The following is a 23,846-nucleotide window of genomic DNA, read 5'->3' on the forward strand; positions in this document are numbered from 1 at the left end:
CCTGGATTGCTCACGTTATTGCTGGACTTTGCTTTGTCGTTGTTCATATATATATATATATATATATATATATATATATATATATGTATGTATTCTATGTGTATATATCCTTTCGTTTGTGTTATAAAACCTGTCAGTGTGATTTTACTGTATAGTGCACTGAATTGCCGGCTTTTCTAAAAGGCACCGGGTGCGTATTTCTCGCAAGTCACACGTGTGGTCCGTGTGTAATCCGTATTTTTTGCGCACCCATAGACTTGCATTGGTGTACTACGGGCGTAGTACGCTGACAATCGCAGCATGCTGCGATTGGCACGGACCGTAGAATACGGGCGAGAATTATACGGCTGTTGGGAACTGCCCCATAGAGAATCATTTGTCCATGTGTAATGCGTGCTTTTAACGCCTCTCACTCGTCCGTATTCCTCTCTAGCCGAAGTATAGGATGTTCAGTTACTTCATAATCCCATAACTGAGATTCTGAATTTATGCACTGCAGACGAGGACTGTGTGTGTAGTGTATTGGGGTATTATTAAGCTCACCTGGTGAGATGGAGCCACTAATCCCACAGGTCAGGGGGAAACACAAGGACTGTGGGCTATGGCATTCCAGCGAGGACCTGGACAACAGGCAATGCAGGGTGGCAAGCAAGCTTCTAATAGATGCTACTGCGTAAGCGCCGCTGGCGCCATCTTGGTGGAGACAATTTTTGTTTTTCCTCTAGCAAAATGGTGCCAGCAAGCCTGCGCAGTAGCATCTATCGGATCGCCAATAAATGCTGCTGCGCAGGTGCCGCTGGCGCTAATTTGAGATTTTTTTTTTCAGAATAAATGTATATCACTAAATAAAATAATTTAACCCCTTCACAATGCAGCCCATTTTTGTTTTTGCTTTTGTTTTTTGCTCCCCTGCTTCTCAGAGACATAACTTTTTTATTTTTCCGTCAATATGGCCAGGTGAGGGCTTATTTTTTGTGGGGCAAGTTGTACTTTTGAACGACACCATTGGAAAATGGGAAAAAAATTCCAAGTGCAGTTAAATTTGAAAAAAGTGCAATTCCAATACTGGTTTTTTTTTTTACCATGTTCACCAAATGCTAAATCTGACCTGTCATTATGATTCTCCAGGTCATTACTAGTTCGTAGATACCAAACATGTATAGGTTGTTTTTTTTTATTTAAGTCGTGAAAAAAAATCCAAATTTGTTAAAAAAAAATTGTTCAATTTTTCGTGGTCTCGGGTTGGGTTAGAGCTTGGGTTGATCGAATAGCTTTGGATAAGTGCTTATCCGAATAGCTATAGCGCTTACTGAATAGCTGCATCGGGGACCTGGATACCTGGAGCGCTCCTGATAATCAGCTATTCGGTGCCACAGCTGCAGGTGTTAAGGCTGTGTGACAGTCACAACACATGTATGGAGAGCCTGTTTGTTGTGAAAGTTACACAAGCGCGACACATGCAGATGTGGCGGTGAACAGCTGATTATCGGGAGCGCTCCAGATATCCAGGTTACCGGGGCAGCTATTTGGATAACTTCTTTTCCAAAGCTATTCGATGGCTATGATCTTTTGATTGCCCGTTATTGCATTTTAATGCAATGTTGCGGCGACCAAAAAAACCATAATTCTAGCGTTTTTACTTAATTTGTTTGCTACTCCATTTACCAATTGTAACCAACAAAAACCCAATAAATAATACAGTAGGCAAAAACTCAATAATCTCAATAAATGCACAACACCAAACTAGTATAAATTGCCAATAATTGCAAATTTTATTAAATACAATAACATAGCATAACAAGAAAATTCACAGATAAAACAGGGATACTGCAATCCTAAAGAGGAGCCATATTGCACATTTACCCAAAGCTGGCATTGACAATTACATAATATTGCAGAGGCCTAAATGCCTACAAAAAATTGCCAAACTCATGTGTCCATAGTAACACCCATATAAACTACTATCATATAAACTGAGTAAACGTACTAAAATTATGGAAAATTTCCTTATAAACAAGGGCATAACCCAATAGATATATATAAGTACTCTATGATAGGGCAATATCATCTAGCTATGAATGAGCGCCTCAAAAAGGTGCACTAAAAAGTTTAAACAATGGAAAATATCCAAATCGGACACTTACATGGCGGGAGTATGTAGCGCTGGCGTCCCCGTCGCCCCAACGCGCGTTTCGCTTCTTCGTCAGGAGGCGTATCTAAAGGCGGGGTGGCTCACCATTATATATGATGAACGGCCAATCATGATGCACAGAAGGTGCACATCATCAGATTGTTCAATGGCGCGCTCTAACTACATCATACCACTTCCTGTCTTTTCGGCGCATGTGCTGCTTACGTCACACTCCTGAAAAAAGAGACCTCGGCCACACGGCGGTGGAGTAGAAGCTGCGATGCGTCACCGTGGTGACCGCACACGCGCACTCCTCTCCTAATGGCCGCTAGCCCGAAGGTCGGAGCTGACAAAGTCAGACATGCGCACTTGGCATTAGTGGTTCAAACTGGACCTGTCACGTAATAAAATTAGCTAGGGAATTTTCACTAATCATGAAACATTCTCAATTAAGTGTTATGTAACAATAGTAATTACTTATATCTCAATAGTGAATAAATGTGTACAAATTAAACTGAATATGAAAAGTATATATAAGTGTATAATACCCTGATTATAAATTAAATATATAACCCCTCATACAGTGTATAGTGATACTTAATTATCAAATAAACATTGCCGATATGACTACATATACAAAAAATTAAGTGCAAAAGCACATAGTGTATATAAACAAAACATGACCAATGTCACAAATACAATATACTAAATATGTGTTGAAAATATCCATATATAATTAATATAAACATATAAATATATGATGCTGTGTAATAAGTGCATACCAAATAATGTGAAAAAATAATAATGGTAAAAAAAAGAATAACATACATAATTAGATGTATTTCTGGATCGTATTGTCACCATTGAAGTATCATCTATAAGAAGGAAACATACGTAACATGGATCTGGTTGTCCTGAGATGTCATGGAACATAAGAATTATTAATAATGTGTTGTATATATGATTTTTGTGTAATTATGTATGTTTTTCTTTTTTAACCATTATTATTTTTTCACATTATTTGGTATGCACTTATTCACAGTATCATATATTTATATGTTTATATTAATTATATATGGATATTTTCAGCACATATTTAGTATATTGTATTTGTGACATTGGTCATGTTTTGTTTATATACACTATGTGCTTTTGCACTTATTTTTTTGTATATGTAGTCATATCAGCAATGTTTATTTGATTGATAATTAAGTATCACTATTTATACACTGTATGAGGGGTTATATATTTAATTTATAATCAGGGTATTATACACTTATTAAACTGAATATGAAAAGTATATATATATGTACATATTTATTCACTATTGAGATATAAGTAATTACTATTGTTACATAACACTTAATTGAGTTTCATGATTAGTGAAAATTCCCTAGCTAATTTTATTACGTGACAGGTCCAGTTTGAACCACTAATGCCGAGAGCGCATGTCTGACTTTGTCAGCTCCGACCTTCGGGCAAGCGGCCATTAGGAGAGGAGTGCGCGTGTGCGGTCACCACGGTGACGCATCGCGGCTTCTTCTCCACCGCCGTGTGGCCGAGGTTTTTTTTTTTCAGGAGTGTGACGTAAGTGGCACATGCGCCGAAAAGACAGGAAGTGGTATGATGTAGTTAGAGCGTGCCATTGAACAATCTGATGATATGCACCTTCTGTGCATCATGATTGGCCGTTCATCATATATAATGGTGAGCCACCCCGCCCTTAGATACGCCTCCTGACGAAGAAGCGAAACGCGCGTTGGGGCGACGAGGACGCCAGCACTACATACTCCCTCCATGTAAGTGTCCGATTTGGATATTTTCCATTGTTTAAACTTTTTAGTGCACCTTTTTGAGGCGCTCATTCAGAGCTAGATGATATCGCCCTATCATAGAGTGCTTATATATATCTATTGGGTTATGCCCTTGTTTATAAGGAAATTTTCCATAATTTTAGTACGTTTAATCAGTTTATATGATAATAGTTTATATGGGTGTTACTATGGACACATGAGTTTGGCAATTTTTTGTAGGCATTTAGGCCTCTGCAATATTATGTAATTGTCAATGCCAGCTTTGGGTAAATGTGCAATATGGCTCCTCTTTAGGATTGCAGTATCCCTGTTTTATCTGTGAATTTTCTTGCTATGCTATGTTATTGTATTTAATAAAATTTGTAATTATTGGCAATTTATACTAGTTTGGTGTTGTGCATTTATCCATTTACCAACTGGATTCTTTTTATATCTTGATAGATTGAGTGATTCTGAATGCGGCGATACCAAATGTGTATTTTTTAATTTTTTTTTGTTTTATTTTGAATGGGGCGAAAGGGGGGTAATTTGAACGTTTATTTTTTTAATATATTTTTTAAAACTTTTTTTTTTACTTTAAACTTGCTTCAATAGTCTCCATGGGAGGTTAGAAGCTCCAATAACCCTATCGTTTGGGCTACAGAGCAGAGCTTCAGCCCTGCTCTGAGTGGCAAAAATGCTCAATTGCCATGAGCGCCGACTGCTGGGTGGCACTCATAGCAATCCGGCAATGACAACCACAGGGGCCTGCTGCAGACCCCGGGTTGTCATGCCAACCCATCGGCGACCCGCGGTCATGTGACACGGACACCGATGGGCGGTATTAGTGATGTGCTTCCGGCGCAATCACATTAAATGCCGCTGTCAGAGATTGATAGCAGCATTTAACAGGTTAACAGCCGCTGGGGGATCACGATGCCACCTGCGGCTGTTGCAGGCACGTCAGGCTACTTTCACACTTGCGTCAGTACGGGCCCGTCGCACCGACGCATGTTGTGAAAGATTTGCACAATGGGGGCAGCGGATGCAGTTTTTCAACGCATCCGCTGCCCCATTGTAATGTTCAGGGAGGAGGGGGCGGAGTTTCGGCCACGCATGCGCGGTCGAAAATGGCGGACACGACGCACAAAAAAAGTTACATGTAACTTTTTTTGTGTGTTGCGGCAGCCAAAACACGACGCATCCGTCGCACGATGGATGCGACGTGTGGCCATACGTCGCAAGGCGTCGCTAATGCAAGTGTATGGAGAAAAAACGCATCCTGCGGGCAACTTTGCAGGATGCGTTTTTTCTCCAAAACGGGGCATTGCAATGTACGTCACACGACGCTAGTGTGAAAGTAGCCTCAGCTGTTCAAATTAGCTGATATGTGCTGAGAAAATGTGGGCTCAGCGCCGGAACCCACATCAAAGGGAGAGACACAACATGCGCAGTACATGTACCGTGAATGTCATGAAGCGATCATATTATAGATGCGATCATGCTGCAGCGCAGGCGACTGCTGAATGTGATTTTTTTTCACTACATATTCAGTATGTAAAATAGGGGGCAGGACACTGAGGGATCTGTGGCCTGTTATAAGCCATCAGTAAGAATACCTAATAAGAGCACCCATAAAGCTCCACCCCGAAGCACAAGGATATCATTAACTGAAAACTACAAATACAGACGACAACCACAAGACGGATTTCATCAATCAAGGTATCATTTTAATCAGAGCTCACCGACACAAAAAGAGGACTTAGAAATCCTCCAAAAAATTTTTTCTGTCAAAAAACACCAGAAAAAGGCAGAGATGCTTATCTGCCCAGGACTCCAAACAATTGCACTATCGGGGTGCAGCAAACCCAATTAAAGATGGCGGTTACACAGGTGCAGCAATACCGATGAAACAACCACCCTGACAATCTATAACTGGTGGTTGTTAGGTATATTAGTGCATAAAAAATGATAATCTGTATGCGGCATTATTAACACACAGGTAATGCAGAGCATTTAGCTTACAGCCTATTAGTGACGCCCATACTCTTAGATCAGAGGCATTACTATGCGGGGGACACGGTAGGTGGCATTGCTATGTGGGGGGCACAGTGGTGGCACTGCTATGCGGGGGATGTGGGGGGGCACAGTGGTGGCATTACTATGTGGGGAAACAGCAGTGGCATAGTATGTGGGGGGCACAGTGGTGGCATTAATAAGAGGGGGGCACAGTGGTACGCATTACTTTGTTGGGGACACAGTGGTGGCATTAACATGTGGGGGGGTACAGTGGTGGCATTACTATGTGGGGAAACAGCAGTGGCATAGTATGTGGGGGGCACAGTGGTGGCAATACTATATGGGGGGCACAGTGGTGGCATTAATAAGCGGGGCACTAAGGAGCACTGTAGTTGTACCACACAGCAGGTGCAGTTACAGGGGCACATTTGCAGCAGTGGCTCAGCCAGGTACAGACTGGGGCTGATATTCAGCCCTGGCATGTGAAATCACACAGGCCCATGCTGTCCCCGTCCCCAAGCACCAGATGGGATATATTACTAATATTACCCTGGATGGAGGAAAGGAAGATTTACTACAAGACCAATATTTCTAATGACACCCGTGGCCTGCTGGGGTAAGTGACGGAGTCAGCAATTTTTTGCCTCGTCACATCTCTTAACAGAATGGGGTGTCTTGAAAACACCGATTCCGTTAACATAGCAGACAAGACAGCCCACAACCAGACAGGCCCTTTTAGCATTTGCCAGAATTGACATATGGCCAGTCCGGCCCTGGCTCAGTATCGGGGTATCAGCAGGATGAGTTTGTGCTGGTTGGGGATAGAGGGGGACGTTCTAGAAGTGTGAGGTCAGATGTGTCTGTGTTGTAATCTCAACAGATGAGAAAAAAACAAGAAAAAGTATTACAACTCTAGAAACACAAGAACGTACACTAAAAAATAAAGCCCATCCAGCCCTGATGGGGATATTACGGGACAAATAAGACTATAGATGGCGCCCTCTAATGACGATGCTACTGCCGGGGTGGTTCCCTATAACGTCCGGGACAAGCGCTACACTAAACTGCATAACGTCAGGCTATACACAGGACGCAGCGATAAGGAGGCGGTCACCCTCTAGCACCGCCTGCCTTCAGTCGGCCGCAAGCCCAGCCCCGACACAGAGTGGTAAACATTACGTCACCAAGTCACGTGATCATCATCACTAGCAGGCTTTCGAAACAACTGTCTGTTTCAAAATGAGGCTCGGAACGCAGACCTGATTTAATTTCTGATTGGTCTCCTGTCAGCCTATGGGATCTTGTGAGATTGGGTTTTGAACTTGTGGCGCTGATTAAGGCGAGCACAGTCAGCAACGCTTGTGGTGTTGTGAGGTAACGGGTGTCTGCTGGGCGTAGTAGTGGGGGCCTGCTCTAACGATGGCTGACAGTTAGTAATTAGCTATTACTGACAGTGGTGTCATGGCGCAGCTCCTGGGAGTCTGTGTATCCCTGCCTCCGACGTCATTCCGGGTGTCTCTGTGTAACATCTGTGTCACTACACGGAGGTGTAAGGGCGGCTAGCAATACCAAAAGGCAGCTGTCTGTAAAAGAGAGAGAGTGGGTATATAATATATATGTAATGCGTGTGTATATAATATATATGTAATGTGTGTGTGCATAATATATATGTACTGTGTGTGTGTATAATATTTATGTAATGCGTGTGTGTGTATAATATGTGTGTGTATATAATATATATATAATGCGTGTGTGTGTATATATAATATACAGTATATGTAATGCGTGTGTGTGTATATATAATTTATATGTAATGTGTGTGTCTGTATGTATAATATATATGTAATGCGTGTGTGTGTATATATAATTTATATGTAATGTGTGTGTCTGTATGTATAATATATATAATGCGTGTGTGTATAATATGTGTGTATGTATAATATATGTAATGCGTGTGTGTGTATATAATATATGTAATGCGTGTGTGTATAATATATATATTATATATAATGCGTGTGTGTATAATATGTGTGTGTATATAATGCGTGTGTGTGTGTGTATATATAATATGTAATACGTGTGTGTGTGTATATGTAATGTGTGTGTGTGTATATATAATATGTAATGCGTGTGTGTACACGTATGTAATGCGTGTGTGTACACGTATGTAATGCGTGTGTGTACACGTATGTAATGCGTGTGTGTACACGTATGTAATGCGTGTGTGTACACGTATGTAATGCGTGTGTGTACACGTATGTAATGCGTGTGTGTACACGTATGTAATGCGTGTGTGTACACGTATGTAATGCGTGTGTGTACACGTATGTAATGCGTGTGTGTACACGTATGTAATGCGTGTGTGTACACGTATGTAATGCGTGTGTGTACACGTATGTAATGCGTGTGTGTACACGTATGTAATGCGTGTGTGTACACGTATGTAATGCGTGTGTGTACACGTATGTAATGCGTGTGTGTACACGTATGTAATGCGTGTGTGTACACGTATGTAATGCGTGTGTGTACACGTATGTAATGCGTGTGTGTACACGTATGTAATGCGTGTGTGTACACGTATGTAATGCGTGTGTGTACACGTATGTAATGCGTGTGTGTACACGTATGTAATGCGTGTGTGTACACGTATGTAATGCGTGTGTGTACACGTATGTAATGCGTGTGTGTACACGTATGTAATGCGTGTGTGTACACGTATGTAATGCGTGTGTGTACACGTATGTAATGCGTGTGTGTACACGTATGTAATGCGTGTGTGTACACGTATGTAATGCGTGTGTGTACACGTATGTAATGCGTGTGTGTACACGTATGTAATGCGTGTGTGTACACGTATGTAATGCGTGTGTGGAATATACAGTCATGGCCAAAAGTATTGACACCCCTGCAATTCTGTCAGATAATACTCAGTTTCTTCCTGAAAATGATTGCAAACACAAATTCTTTGGTATTATTATCTTCATTTAATTTGTCTTAAATGAAAAAACACAAAAAGAATTGTCCTAAAGCCAAATTGGATATAATTCCACACCAAACATAACAAAGAGGGTGGACAAAAGTATTGGCACTGTTCGAAAAATCATGTGATGCTTCTCTAATTTGTGTAATTAACAGCACCTATAACTTACCTGTGGCACCTAACAGGTGTTGGCAATAACTAAATCACACTTGCAGCCAGTTGACATGGATTAAAGTTGACTCAACCTCTGTCTTGTGTCCTTGTGTGTACCACATTGAGCATGGAGAAAAGAAAGAAGACCAAAGAACTGTCTGAGGACTTGAGAAACCAAATTGTGAGGAAGCATGAGCAATCTCAAGGCTACAAGTCCATCTCCAAAGACCTGAATGTTCCTGTGTCTACCGTGCGCAGTGTCATCAAGAAGTTTAAAGCCCATGGCACTGTGGCTAACCTCCCTAGATGTGGCCGGAAAAGAAAAATTGACAAGAGATTTCAACGCAAGATTGTGCGGATGTTGGATAAAGAACCTAGACTAACATCCAAACAAGTTCAAGCTGCCCTGCAGTCCGAGGGTACAACGGTGTCAACTCGTACTATCCGTCGGCATCTGAATGAAAAGGGACTGTATGGTAGGAGACCCAGGAAGACTCCACTTCTTACCCCGAGACATAAAAAAGCCAGGCTGGAGTTTGCCAAAACTTACCTGAAAAAGCCTAAAACATTTTGGAAGAATGTTCTTTGGTCAGATGAGACAAAAGTAGAGCTTTTAGGGCAAAAGCATCAACATAGAATTTACAGGAGAAAAAAGAGGCATTCAAAGAAAAGTACATGGTCCCTACAGTCAAACATGGCGGAGGTTCCCTGATGTTTTGGGGTTGCTTTGCTGCCTCTGGCACTGGACTGCTTGACCGTGTGCATGGCATTATGAAGTCTGAAGACTACCAACAAATTTTGCAGCATAATTTAGGGCCCAGTGTGAGAAAGCTGGGTCTACCTCAGAGGTCATGGGTCTTCCAGCAGGACAATAACCCAAAACACACTTCAAAAAGCACTAGAAAATGGTTTGACAGAAAGCACTGGGGACTTCTAAAGTGGCCAGCAATGAGTCCAGACCTGAATCCCATTGAACACCTGTGGAGAGATCTAAAAATGGCAGTTTGGAGAAGGCACCCTTCATATATCAGGGACCTGGAGCAGTTTGCCAAAGAAGAATGGTCTAAAATTCCAGCAGAGCATTGTAAGAAAATCATTGATGGTTACCGGAAGCGGTTGGTCGCAGTTATTTTGGCTAAAGGTTGTGCAACCAAGTATTAGGCTGAGGGTGCCAATACTTTTGTCCGGCCCATTTTTGGAGTTTTGTGTGAAATGATCAATGTTTTGCTTTTTGCTTCATTCTCTTTTGCGTTTTTTCATTTAAGACAAATTAAATGAAGATAATACCAAAGAATTTGTGTTTGCAATCATTTTCAGGAAGAAACTGAATATTATCTGACAGAATTGCAGGGGTGTCAATACTTTTGGCCATGACTGTATATGTAGTGTGTGTTTGTTGTGATTTAACGGGGCTTCCTCTTCCAGGAAGGTTGGTCCCAAACACTGAAAGGTACCTAAAATAACAAACAAAGTCCCCACCCTCCCTTGGTCCAACACCAGCTCCCTCCTTACCTTGTGGCCACAGAGTTGGCTGCAGGGTGACATTACGTCAACGACTCGCATCACCGCTGCCGCCAGTCACTTAGCTCCGCTGTTTACCTCTGTGCAGTCACTGAGCTTAGTGATTGGCTACATCAGTAAGGTGATCTTATCACTGCGTCACCCGAACAATTGCATGGAGAGCCGCACAGTGCTTAACCCCTTAATCCCATGTGACGTACTATCCCGTCCATGTGCCCTAGGACTTAATTCCCAGGGACGGGATAGTACGTCACAGCGATCAGCGGCGCCCACGTGGTGAGCGCCGCTGATCGCGGCCGGGTGTCAGCTAATTATCACAGCTGACACCCGGCACAATGTGTCAGGGGCGGTCATGGACCGCCCCGACACGTTAACCCCTTGCACACCGCGATCAAACACGATCGCGGTGTACCGGGGGTTAAAGGGAAGCATCGGCAGGGAGGGGGCTCCCTCCGTGCTTCCCTGAGCCCCCCACGGCAGCGCAATGTGCAGCGCTGTTGCGGGGGGCTCTATCCCTGCAGGCCCCCGAATCCAAGATGGCGACGGGGGCCTGCAGGGAGCTGGCTTCCTCAGTGCCTGCAAAGCGCAGGCACGAGGAAGTCTGCTGCACTGCCTGTGACAGATCGCTGATCTGTCACAGTGATCTGTGATGTGACAGATCAGCGATCTGTCACAGGACAGTGATGTCCCACCTGGGACAATGTAATAAAGTTAAAAACTTTTTTAAAACAAGCGTTAAAATAATTTAAAAAAAAAATCGCTAAATTAGAAAAAAAAAATTCCCCAATAAATTCATTTTTTGGAAATAAAAAAAACAAACAATAAAAGTACACATTTGGTATCGCCGCATCCGTAACGACCTGCCCTATAAAACTGTCCCATTAGTTAACCCCTTTAGCGAACCCCTTAAAAAATAAAAAACGAAGCAAAAAATAAAAAACGAAGCAAAAAATAATGATTTATTATCATATCGCCGAACAAAAAGTGCAATAACGTGCGATCAAAAAGACACATATAAATATCCATGGTACCGCTGAAAACGTCATCTTGTCCTGCAAAAAACGAGCCGCCACACAGCATCATCAGCGAAAAAATAAGTTATAGCTCGCAGAATAAAGCGATGCAAAAATAATTATTTTTTTATATAAAATAGGTTTCATTGCATAAAAGCGCCAAAACATAAAAAAAGACATAAATGTGGTATCGCTGTAATTGTACTGACCCGAAGAATAAAATCGCTCTATCAGTTTTTCTGCACGCGGAACGGTGTAAACGCACCCCCCAAAAGAAATTCATGAAACGCTGGTTTTTGTTCTTTCTGCGTCCAAAAAATCGGAATAAAAAGCGATCAAAAAATGTCACGTGCCCGGAAATGGTACCAATAAAAACGTCAACTCGTCCCGCAAAAATTAAGACCTCACATGACTCGGTGGGTCAAAATACGGAAATATTATAGCTCTCAATATGTGGTGATGCAAAAACTATTTTTACAATAAAAAGCGTCTTTTAGCGTGTGACAGCTGCCAAACATAGAAACCGCCATAAATAGTAAATCAAACCCCCCGTTATCACCCCCTTAGTTAGAGAAAAATAATAAAATTAAAAGAAAATGTATTTATTTCCATTTTCCCGCTAGGGTTAGGGCTGAGATTAGGGTTAGGGGTGTGTTGGAGTTAGAATTGGGGGTTTCCACTGTTTGGGCACATCAGGTGCTCTCCAAACGCAACACGGCGTCTGATCTCAATTCCAGCCAATTCTGCGTTGAAAAAGTCAAATGGTGCTCCTTCCCTTCCAAGCTCTGCTATGCGCCCAAACAGTGTTTTACCCCCACATATAGGGTATCAGCCTACTCAGGACAAATTGCAAACAACTTTTGGGGTCCAATTTCTCCTGTTACCCTTAGGAAAATAAAAAATTGGGGGCAAAAATATCATTTTTGTGGAAAAAATGATTTTTTTATTTTCACGCCCGGGCGTTATAAACTTCTGTGAAGCACTTGGGGGTTCAAAGTGCTCACCACACAACTAGATAAGTTCCTTAGGGGGTCTAGTTTCCAAGATGGGGTCACTTGTGGGGGGTTTCCACTGTTTAGGTACATCAGGGGCTCTCCAAAAGCAACATGATACCCGCAGACCATTCCATCAAAGTCTGCATTCCAAAACGTCACTACTTCCCTTCCGATCCCCGACGTGTGCCCATGCAGTAGTTTTCTCCCACATATGGGGTATCAGCGTACTCAGGACAAATTGGAAAACAACTTTTGGGATCCAATTTCTCCTGGTACCCTTGGGAAAATAATATACAGCAATTAGTGAAATTTAAAACTTAACTTTTACTAATATAATAAAAGATTAGAACAACATGTGTGTCACCAAGATTCATAAAAATGGTCGATTAAGTGAAGATACCTGATGATACAACAAAGAATCAGGTCCCAAAATGACCCATACAAGGATATTTGTTACCTAAGTGCAACTAGACAACAAATCATAGGATATGGCGACTTAATAGTTCATTATACACGCCATAACCAAAAAACCTTCACATATATATATAAATGCAGTTATTGAAAGCCCATAATAATGGCTATACATATATACAATATGAATGAGATCATTGAAGCAATGAAAAAATTAGAACAATCTCACCCAAGAGTTGAAAGAAAGACGGGAGTCTTCAGGGATCACACCGTGACCGAGTTCCCTGGAAGGAGAAATAGGGAGGACAATACCCTGTCAGTCCCTATGGGGCTAGCAGTCATCTAATCCCCAGAACTCCCGCCCTGACAAGGGCAGTCCACAACTAACCCTATTGCACATGCCCTGCACTTTCCCTAAAACGGGGTGGTGTCTTTGTCCCAACGCGTTTCGTCCAAGCGAACTCCTCAGGGGACTAGCTTGTCATAAAGTGCCATAGTGCTAAAGCTGAAGAGACAGTTGTAACCTTCTACTCTTAATGCTATCTGCAGAGAGTGAAGGGAAAAGGGCATATTTATAAGAATACACTTCCTGTGTAATCACCAAAATGATTAACAGATGTCACTATAATCAGTTCAGCTGTGGTTCATGATGATATCAAAGGAATCTCCCAGTATCATACCTGTTTGCTGCCAGTTTCAAAAAAATGCGCCATTAACATGGTGGTCTGCGATGCATGTCATAGGTGTGCGCCACTCACTAGAATGCACGGCTTTTCCTGCGGCGTGCACGCTAAAAGATGCCGACCTGCGCGTCAACGTTGTGAACACGCCATACACGTGGTATGAGATGCGTATCATAGCGGATATACACCGCTCAATCCAATACATGGTGTTACCGGCGGCGCGTGCGCTCACAAAGCGTTAAACCAAAAGGTGCTGACCTGCGTGTTCCCGTTGCCCACATCAGGTACACGTCACTTCCGGTGGCGTGCGCGCTTACATGGGACTAAACCATAGGATACAAAACTACGCATCCCCTCCACCAGCACTTCCGGACCTTGAGGCGCACGCTAGCAGGTGTGCCCGCTCCTCTGGAACGCTTATGTAATTTCCTGTGCGCCCACATGTTAATCTGTGGAGCACATCAGTAAAAAGTGTCCCACTTCCAATATGGCAAACATATAATGGCCAAATCAGTTCCATTGCCAAAACGTTCCTCAAGTATTGCTGGCAATAACCACATATATCTTAAGAAATGAAAAAATGAAAGACATACAAGACCACTGATAATCTCCCTCGATCTGGTGCTCCACGCAAAATCCCACCCCGTGGGGTCAGAATGATCACAAGAACGGTGAGCAAAAATCCCAGAACCTCGCGGGGGGACCTAGTGAATGAACTGCAGAGAGCTGGGACCAATGTAACAAGGCCTACCATAAGTAACACACTACGCCACCATTGACTCAGATCCTGCAGTGCCAGACGTGTCCCACTGCTTAAGCCTGTACATGTCCGGGCCCGTCTGAAGTTTGCTAGAGAGCATTTGGATGATCCAGAGGAGTTTTGGGAGAATGTCCTATGGTCTGATGAAACCAAACTGGAACTGTTTGGTAGAAACACAACTTGTCGTGTTTGGAGGAAAAAGAATACTGAGTTGCATCCATCAAACACCATACCCACTGTAAAGCATGGTGGTGGAAACATCATGCTTTGGGGCTGTTTCTCTGCAAAGGGGCCAGGACGACTGATCCGGGTACATGAAAGAATGAATGGGGCCATGTATCGTGAGATTTTGAGTGCAAACCTCCTTCCATCAGCAAGGGCATTGAAGATGAAACGTGGCTGGGTCTTTCAACATGACAATGATCCAAAGCACACCGCCAGGGCAACGAAGGAGTGGCTTCGTAAGAAGCATTTCAAGGTCCTGGAGTGGCCTAGCCAGTCTCCAGATCTCAACCCTATAGAAAACCTTTGGAGGGAGTTGAAAGTCCGTGTTGCCAAGCGAAAAGCCAAAAACATCACTGCTCTACAGGAGATCTGCATGGAGGAATGGGCCAACATACCAACAACAGTGTGTGGCAACCTTGTGAAGACTTACAGAAAGCGTTTGACCTCTGTCATTGCCAACAAAGGATATATCACAAAGTATTGAGATGAAATTTTGTTTCTGACCAAATACTTATTTTCCACCATAATATGCAAATAAAATGAAAAAAAAAACAGACAATGTGATTTTCTGGATTTTTTTTTTTCAGTTTGTCTCCCATAGTTGAGGTCTACCTATGATGTAAATTACAGACGCCTCTCATCTTTTTAAGTGGTGGAACTTGCACTATTGCTGACTGACTAAATACTTTTTTGCCCCACTGTATGTAAAGCCATTATTATGGGCTTTCAATAACTGCATTTATATATATGTGAAGGTTTTTTTGTTATGGCGTATATAATGAACTATTAAGTCGCCATATCCTATGATTTGTTGTCTGGTTGCACTTAGGTAACAAATATCCTTGTATGGGTCGTTTTGGGACCTGATTCTTTGTTGTATCATCAGGTATCTTCACTTAATCGACCATTTTTATGAATCTTGGTGACACACATTTTGTTCTAATCTTTTATTATATTAGTAAAAGTTAAGTTTTAAATTTCACTAATTGCTGTATATTATGTTTACTTTTCTTTGGTGAATTCAGCACATGTCAATCACCGACAGAGTGATTATTGCTTTATACCCTTGGGAAAATAAAAAAAATTGGTGACTAAAAGATCATGTTTGTGGAAAAAATACAATTTTTTTATTTTCACGCCCGGGCGTTATAAACTTCTGTGAAGCACTGGAGGGGTCAAAGTGCTCACCATACATCTAGATAAGTTCCTTGGAGGGTCTAGTTTCCAAAATGGTGTCATTTGTGGGGGGTTTCCACTGTTTTGGTACATCAGGGGCTTTCCAAACGCGACATTGTGTCCGATCTCAATTCCAGCCCAAAACGTCAAATGGCGCTGCTTCCCTTCCGAGCTCTGCCATGCGCCCAAATAGTGGTCTACCCCCACATGTGGGGTATCAGCGTACTCTGGACAAATTGCACAATAACTTTTAGGGTCCTGTTACCCTTGAAAAAATAAAAATTGGGGGTGAAAAGATCATTTTTGTGGAAAAAATATGATTTTTTAATTGTACCGCTGTACGTTATAAACTTCTGTGAAGCCCTTGTGGGTTCAAAGGTCTCACCACATATCTAGATAAGTTCCTTGAGGGGTCTAGTTTCAAAATGGGGTCACTTGTGGGGGGTTTCCACTGTTTAGGGTCTTCAGGGTCTCTCCAAACGTGACATGGCGTCCGATCTGAATTCCAGCCAATTTTGCATTGAAAAAGTCAAACGGCGCTCCTTACCTTCAGAGGTCGGCCATGCGCCGAAACAGTGGTTCCCCCCCACATATCAGGTATCGGCGTACTCAGGACAAATTGCACAATAACTTTTGCAGTCCAATTTCTCCTGTTACCCTTGGTAAAATAAAAAAAATTGAACCTGAATTATTTTTTTTGTGAAAAAAAGTTAAATGTTCCTTTTTTTTTTTTAAATATTCAAAAAATTCCTGTGACGCACCTAAGGGGTTAATAAACTTCTTGAATGTGGTTTTGAGCACCTTAAGGGGTGCAGTTTTTAGAATGGTGTCACTTTTGGGTATTTTCTATCATATAGACCCCTCAAAGTGGCTTCAAATGTGATATGGTCCGTAAAAATAAAATGGTGTTGCAAAAATGAGAAATCGCTGGTCAATTTTTAACCCTTATAACTTCCTAACAAAAAAAGATTTTGGTTACAAAATTGTGCTGATGTAAAGTAAACATGTGGGAAATGTTACTTATCAAGTTTTTTGTGTGCCATATCTCTGTGATTTAAGGGCATAAAAATTCAAAGTTGGAAAATTGTGAAATTTTCAAAATTTTTGCCAAATTTCCGTTTTTTTCACAAATAAACTCAAGTTATTTGAATGAAATTTTACCACTAACATGAAGTTCAATATGTCACGAGAAAACAATGTCAGAATCACCGGGATCCATGGAAGCGTTTCAGAGTTATTACCTCATAAAGGGACAGTGGTCAGAATTGTAAAAATTGGCCCGGGCATTAACGTGCAAACCACCCTTGGGGCTTAAGGGGTTAAGGTACCGTTACACTGAGCGACGCACAAGCGATCCCAACAACGATACGACCTGGTAAGTATCGCTGGTGTGTCGCAACATGGTCGCTAGTAAGCTGTCAAACAGGCATATTTACCCAACGACGCAACTACGATGCGGCGATCCGTATAACGACCTCGGCGGTCGTTGGGACCTTGTCACACAGCAGCTATTCTGACTACTCCCGCCTGCGTTCTGAGTCGCCAACGACGTCGCTTGACGGTGTAAAACACAGCAATGCGCACTGGCCAGCGGGACACCAGCGATCAAAAAATGGCCCAGGACATTCGAGCACAATCAGCGACATGGCAGCGGGGGCCCGGTTGCCGCTATGTGTCACACAAAAACGGTGACGTTTCAGCGATCTTGCTATGTGAGACTGGGCCTTTAGACTCCACTTCCATAGATAACCCCATCTGTCAGCAAGATTCCACCCTACCCCCCCCCCCCCCCAAAAAACAAAAACAAAAAAAACAGAGTTTATATGTGCATATAGCTCTTCAAAGACAAGTCCTGCAATAGCACTACATGGCCGGCCTGTTCCTCCATTACTGCAAAATCAGCATTTGAATTGAATGAGGCTGAAGAGCTATTTGTAGGTCTGAAGCATCGGTCACTCCAGCTCTATTCCCCACTCAGCACTCCCATTAAAATTATTAGCTAGTTTCTTGTGAATGTATATGTAGTGTAGCGCTGCTCTGGTTCTTTTCTGTGTAACGTGATTGTAGTTACACCCCTCCTGATCACACGGGGGTCTATGTGTGAGCCGGAAGTCGTTCTTACAATGTGAGTCTATGGAGCGTCAGAACAAGACTCACATTGTAAGGCTGGGGTCACACTTGCGAGAAACCTGGACGAGTCTCGCATCTTAATACCAGACACTGCCGCCAGCACTTGGGACCGGAGCGTGCGGCTGCATGTATTTCTATGCAGCTGAGCGCTCTGGTCCCGAGTGCCGGGTATTAAGATGCGAGACTCATGCGAGTTTCTCGCAAGTGTCACCCCAGCCTAATAGCGACTTCTGGAAGTGTGATCTGGCATGTCACATGACTCAGAAGAGGACCGGAGTGGCGCTGTAAACCAGAGAAGTCTGCGATCAATGACTATGTTATCACTTATACTACGTATACATTCATACAGGTTTACCTAATGATTCTAATGAGTGCTTCTTTACGTATTAAATTCTGTACATTTTGTTAGCTGTTTTTTTTTGTCAGTAACAGCAGCTGCTACAGTATATCACAAAAGTGAGTACACCCCTCATGTTTTTATAAATATGGTGTTATATATTTTCATGGGACAACATTGAAGAACTGACACTTTGATGCAAAGTAGTCAGTGTACAGCTTGTATAACAATGTAAATTTGGTTCCCTCTAAATTACACACAGGCATTAATGTCTAAACTGTTGGCAATAAAAGTGAGTACACCCCTAAGTAAAAGTGGCCAAATTGTCCCCAAAGTGTCAATATTTTGTGTGGCCACTATTATTTTCAATCAATACTTTAAAGAGGCTGTCCTCTACTTTTACACTGATGACCTATCCTTAGGATAGGTCATTAATGTCTGATCAGCTGGGGACCAGCGCCCCGCCGATCAGCTGTTATCAGTGGTAGCGGCCAAAAGTATATACATAGCTGGCGGTTTACTTGTAGTGGGCGCCACAGGGTACTAAACATCCACCTGCTATACAAATCAATAGGAGGTAGATGTGCAGTAACAAGCACCAGCCACTACAAGTAGATGACCAGCTCCGCAAGTAAGTACTTCTGGCCGGAAGCCACATATAATAGCTGATTGGTGGGGGTGTGGGACCCTGGCCCATCAGACTTTGATAACCTATCCCAAAGATAAAAGTAGTGGACAACAACTGTCTTGGGCACAGAGTTCAGTAGAGCTTCACAGGTTGCCGCTGGAATCCTCCATGACGACCTCACGAAGCTGGTTGATGTTGGAGACTTTGCGCTCCTCCACTTTCCATTTGATGATGCCCCCACAGATGCTCAATATGGTTTAGGCTTGGAGTTGTCCTTGTCCAGTCCAGCACATTTACCCTCTGTTTCTTTAGCAAGGCAGTGGTTGTCTTGGAGGATTGTTTGGGGTCGATATTACGTTGGAATACTGCCCTGTGACCCAGTTTCCGGAGGGGAGGGGGATCATGCTCTGCTTCAGCATGTCCCGGTATATGTTGACACTCATGGTCCTCTCAATGAACTGTAGCTCCCCACAGCTGACAGCACTCATGCAGCTGCAAACCATGACACTCCACCACCATGCTTGACTGTAGGCAGGACACACTTGTCTTTGTACTTCGCACATAGTTGGCGCCACACACTCTTGACACCATCTGAACCAAATAAGTTTATCTTGGTCTCATCAGACTACAGGACATAGTTCCAGTAATCCATGTCCTTAGTCTGCTTGTCTTCAGCACAGTGTTTGCGGGTTTTCTTGTGCATCATCATTAGAAGAGGCTACCTTCTGTGACGACAGCCATGCAGACGAATTTGATGCAGTGTGCGGAGTATGGTCTGAGCACTGACAGTCTGACCCCCCATCCCTTTAGCAATGTTGGCAGCACTCATATGTGTGATGTAAAAACACAACCTCTGGATATGACGCTGAGCACGTGCAGTCAGCTTCTTTGGCCCACCATGGCGATACAAGTTCTGAGTTGAGCCTGTCTTGTCACACCGCTGTGTGGTCTTGGTCATCGTGTTACAGCTCAGGTTCAGGGTGCTGACAATCTTCTTATAGCCTAGGCCATCTTTATGTAGAGCAACAATTTTTTTTTTTCAGATCCTCAGACAGTCCTTTGCCATGTGGCGCCATGTTCAACTTCCAGTGATCAGTATGTGAGAATGTAAGAGTGATAACACCAAATTTAACACTCTTGTATTATTCACACCTGAGACCAAGTAACACTGAGGCTAGGTTCACATTAGCATTTCTGTACGCAGTGTATCATCTGCAAACGCATGCAGAAACGCATGTTTACGCAGCATTTTTTTATCCGCATCATCATACACATGACACCAAAAAATGTTGCGTATGTGTGCGTTTGTATACGTTTTTGCGTTGTTTCTGCGCACGCATTCGATATTTCCAATGCTTTTCCAGTAGTTTCCTTGACACCAGAAACCCAATGGGCATGTCTCGTTGTATTTCTGTATATAAACACACTGCACGGATGAAAGCCTCATCTTTTGCTACTGTATCCAGCTTCAAGATGGATCTTAGCATGGAGAGCTTCATTCTTAATCTTGATTTGTCATTGAAATTGGGTTTTGCCTTTGCTGTGGCTTGTGATGAAGAGAAAGATGGAGAAGATGTTGTCGCTATTGGCAACACCCCATCATTGATTTCCGTGAGAGTCGTGGAGCCTACTACTCTTTGTACACTGAGCTGTGTGAAAACCCAGAGAAGTTTTTCGAGTACATGAGGATGTCGGAACAGAGCTTCAATGACTTGCTGCTACGTGTCCTAGGATCCATCACCAGGCAGGACTCACAGCTACGTCGAGCAATTCCTGCTGAGGAACGTCTGTTGGTGACCCTGAGGTACGTAATTGTGAAAAAGAAACACGTGTCATTAATATGATTGTTCTAAAAGCCATGTACTGATTTTTTTCCCATTTTCTGTTTGGCAGATTTGCTACTGGAGAGACCTTATCATCTCTATATTTTCCATTCCAGATTGGAGTGTCCACCTTTTCTAGGATAGTTACAGACACCAGCTGTGCTTTATGTGACGGTTCTGCATGAAGAATTCCTCCCCCAACCCACAACTGAACTCTGGCTGGAAAATGCTGCAAAATTCCAGTACATTTGTAATTTTCCAAACTGTTTGGGGGCTGTGGACGACAAACAAATTCAGATTATGAAACCTGCTGGAAGTGGATCCGAATATTTCAATTACAAAAAATACTTTTCGATTGTTCTCGTGGCGATTGCAGATGCTGACTGTTGATTTGTTGCCGTGCACTTTGGCTCATTTGGACGAGGAAATGACTCACACACTTTCAAAAACTGACATGGGCCAACGTTTGTATTGGAATAATTTCAATTTTCCGCCGCCACGACCTCTTCCAAACACTGAAAGACCGCCAATGCCATTTGTTGTGGTTGGGGATGAGGCGTTTCAAATGTGTGCCAACCTCATAAAACCGTACTCAAGTCAGGACTTTAATCACACCAAAAAGATTTACAACTACCGACTGACAAGGACACGAAGAACTGTGGAGTGTGCCTTTGGATTGCTATTATTTAAATGGTGCATTTTGGGAACAACCATCAATCTAAGAATTGAGACAATTGATGAGGTTGTGAAAGCGTGTGTTGTTCTGCACAATTACATCCTGGTGAAAGAGCGACACCACTTAGAACCTGACGAACCTGTTCATACCACATTGCAGGATTACCAAGATCACCCTCTGAGGACTACAGTGGAAGTTTTCCAAATGAGGGATAACTTTGCTGCCTAGTTTGTTTTGGATATTGGACGTGTGGCATGGCAAGACGAAATGGTTTAAGCCGCTAATAAGTAAAATGTACCTGTAATGTTTGCTGACTTTAACACCTTCACTGTAACTTTAATACTATACACCTTGACTGTAACACCCTTTAATACTTCACTCAACAATACACACATGTTTAAATAAAGAGATAAAGAAAACACAGGGAGACAGGGATTGTGAAACAAAAGAATTTTTATTAACAAAAATAAAAAACAATGTTTAATTTAACACTCCCTAGACCTGCTCATTCTGAAGCACGCATGCGTATCGAACGCATGTCCTTACGTACCAATGCGTTCCCATAGACTGTAATGCGTTGTTTTAACGCACTCGTCCGCATGCTCATGACTAAGCATAATTGGCGTCTCAATTAATGCAACATGTTGCGTTCGCCGGACACCGTCGCACACCGCGAAATGACGCATGCGTACGCATCCGCATGCGAACTGATGGAAACACATGTCCCTGCGTACACAATGTTAAATATATGTACGTGTGATGCATGCGGCTCATACGCTGCGCACAGATATGCTAATGTGAAACCAGCCTGAGGTACATGACACTAGGCAGGAAAATGAATGGCCAATTGGGCACAAGTTAGCCATTTTCACTTAGGGGTGTACTCATTTTTCTTGCCAGCCGTTTAGACATTAGCGGCTGTGTGATGAGTTATTTAGAAGTCACACCCAATTTACACTGTTGTACAAGCTGCACACTGACTACTTTACGTTGTATCAGTCAGATCTTCATTGCTGTCCCATGAAAAGATATAATAAAATATTTACAAAAATGTGAGGGGTGTACTCACTTTTGTGACATACTGTATATGGTTAAATAGCAGTGATTGGAGCCTGGTTAGGTCGCTGCTGTTCGTTGCATAGCAATCTCTGTATAGAAAGGGCTCAGCTTCTCAGCCCGCTCCATACACCTGCACCCTGATGCTAATGTAGATATGTCAGTGTGTTCAAAAGGGTTAAAATCATATATTTTTTTAAAATTATAACTTTTTTTTTTAGTCTAACAAATTCTGCTCATCAGCCTTATCCTTTAGGTACGTGTCACTCTCACTTGTAAGGCTAAGATAAATTATTTTATTGAAATGCCTGTAATAATAAGTCTTAAATTGATTTTTTAAATCTAATTTTATTTTTAGACATTGAAACAAATGCAACATGTCATCCTCAGACAACTCTACTAGTGATGAAAACCAGATTCCAGCAGTGCAGACTGTAAGTGGAGGGCTTCTTATATCTTATATGCAGATTTACATCAGACTTCTGTCAGCTAATGTGTTAATAGTAAAGTTATGCAGGCCAAGAAGACACAGTGCTGTAAAGAAATAACGTGGTTTGTACACGTTGATCCTGAAAGCAGCTTTCTATAGAAGCAGGTGTAGAATAATCTCCTTGAGCCACTTTCTAAAAATGTCGTAAATCCGTGTCTGCTTACCAGTGGTTTCATTAATTGTATCGATGCGGTAATAGGACGACATTCTGCCGTATCATCTTCACCATCATCATTATTACATGTCAGAATATTCTTAGGCTGCTGATCCTGTAAGGTGATTTCTATCCTCGCTGTGAAATGTGTTTCTTCTCTGTTGGCCATAAGGTACACCATAAATCTGTTGGACGAACACCCTTGAAGGTTTTCCCGGGCCAGCAGCTTGCTGTGCTTGATCCAAATACTGAGGTTAAAAGGACATCGTCTCTGTCCAAACCATCCAGTCATTCAGCTCTTATAAGCAAGGTAAGTATTCATATGCAGCTTTTGTTAAATGCTTTATAATTTAGAAACCATGCAAGCTGAATTGACTTATTGTCAATCAGAAATGTATGTATTACAGTGCATCTATAATTTTCTATTGGCTTGGCTGAAATATTAGGTAATTTCATTGGTAAAAAATGCTGTTTTTTCTTTTCTCACCACATTTATAGAAAGAGGAGGAAATTCAGATTTCCTGCTGTTTCTTCAACATTCAGACTCTCTGTTAGAGCAGAAGGACGGGTTGCCCTTCGAGGAATATGCACATACATATTAGCAGCTCATCCATTTGAATAAGCTGCAGTATCCGCGGAAATCACACTAATTACCTGACTGCCACTGAAGCAGATGTGGGGGACCAGTGATA

The 23,846-nt window shown here is 42.4% G+C and overlaps 1 protein-coding gene across 1 annotated transcript in view; it reads left to right on the forward strand.

Moving 5' to 3' along the window:
• The first annotated feature begins 7,190 nt into the window (after window positions 1–7,190).
• The window catches only part of SPAG5 (sperm associated antigen 5), a 137,204-nt gene continuing 120,548 nt past the window's right edge, over window positions 7,191–23,846 (forward strand). The window contains exons 1-3 of the mRNA XM_073565525.1: window positions 7,191–7,317; window positions 22,869–22,944; window positions 23,327–23,464. Coding sequence (XP_073421626.1) covers window positions 22,888–22,944; window positions 23,327–23,464 — 195 coding nt within the window. The 5' untranslated portion in view covers window positions 7,191–7,317; window positions 22,869–22,887. The remainder of the gene's footprint in view (window positions 7,318–22,868; window positions 22,945–23,326; window positions 23,465–23,846) is intronic.

Source organism: Dendrobates tinctorius, unplaced genomic scaffold, assembly GCF_039654945.1.
Source record: "Dendrobates tinctorius isolate UK_male_01 unplaced genomic scaffold, ASM3965494v1 ptg000016l, whole genome shotgun sequence".
In the NCBI taxonomy this organism is placed as follows: domain Eukaryota; kingdom Metazoa; phylum Chordata; class Amphibia; order Anura; family Dendrobatidae; genus Dendrobates; species Dendrobates tinctorius.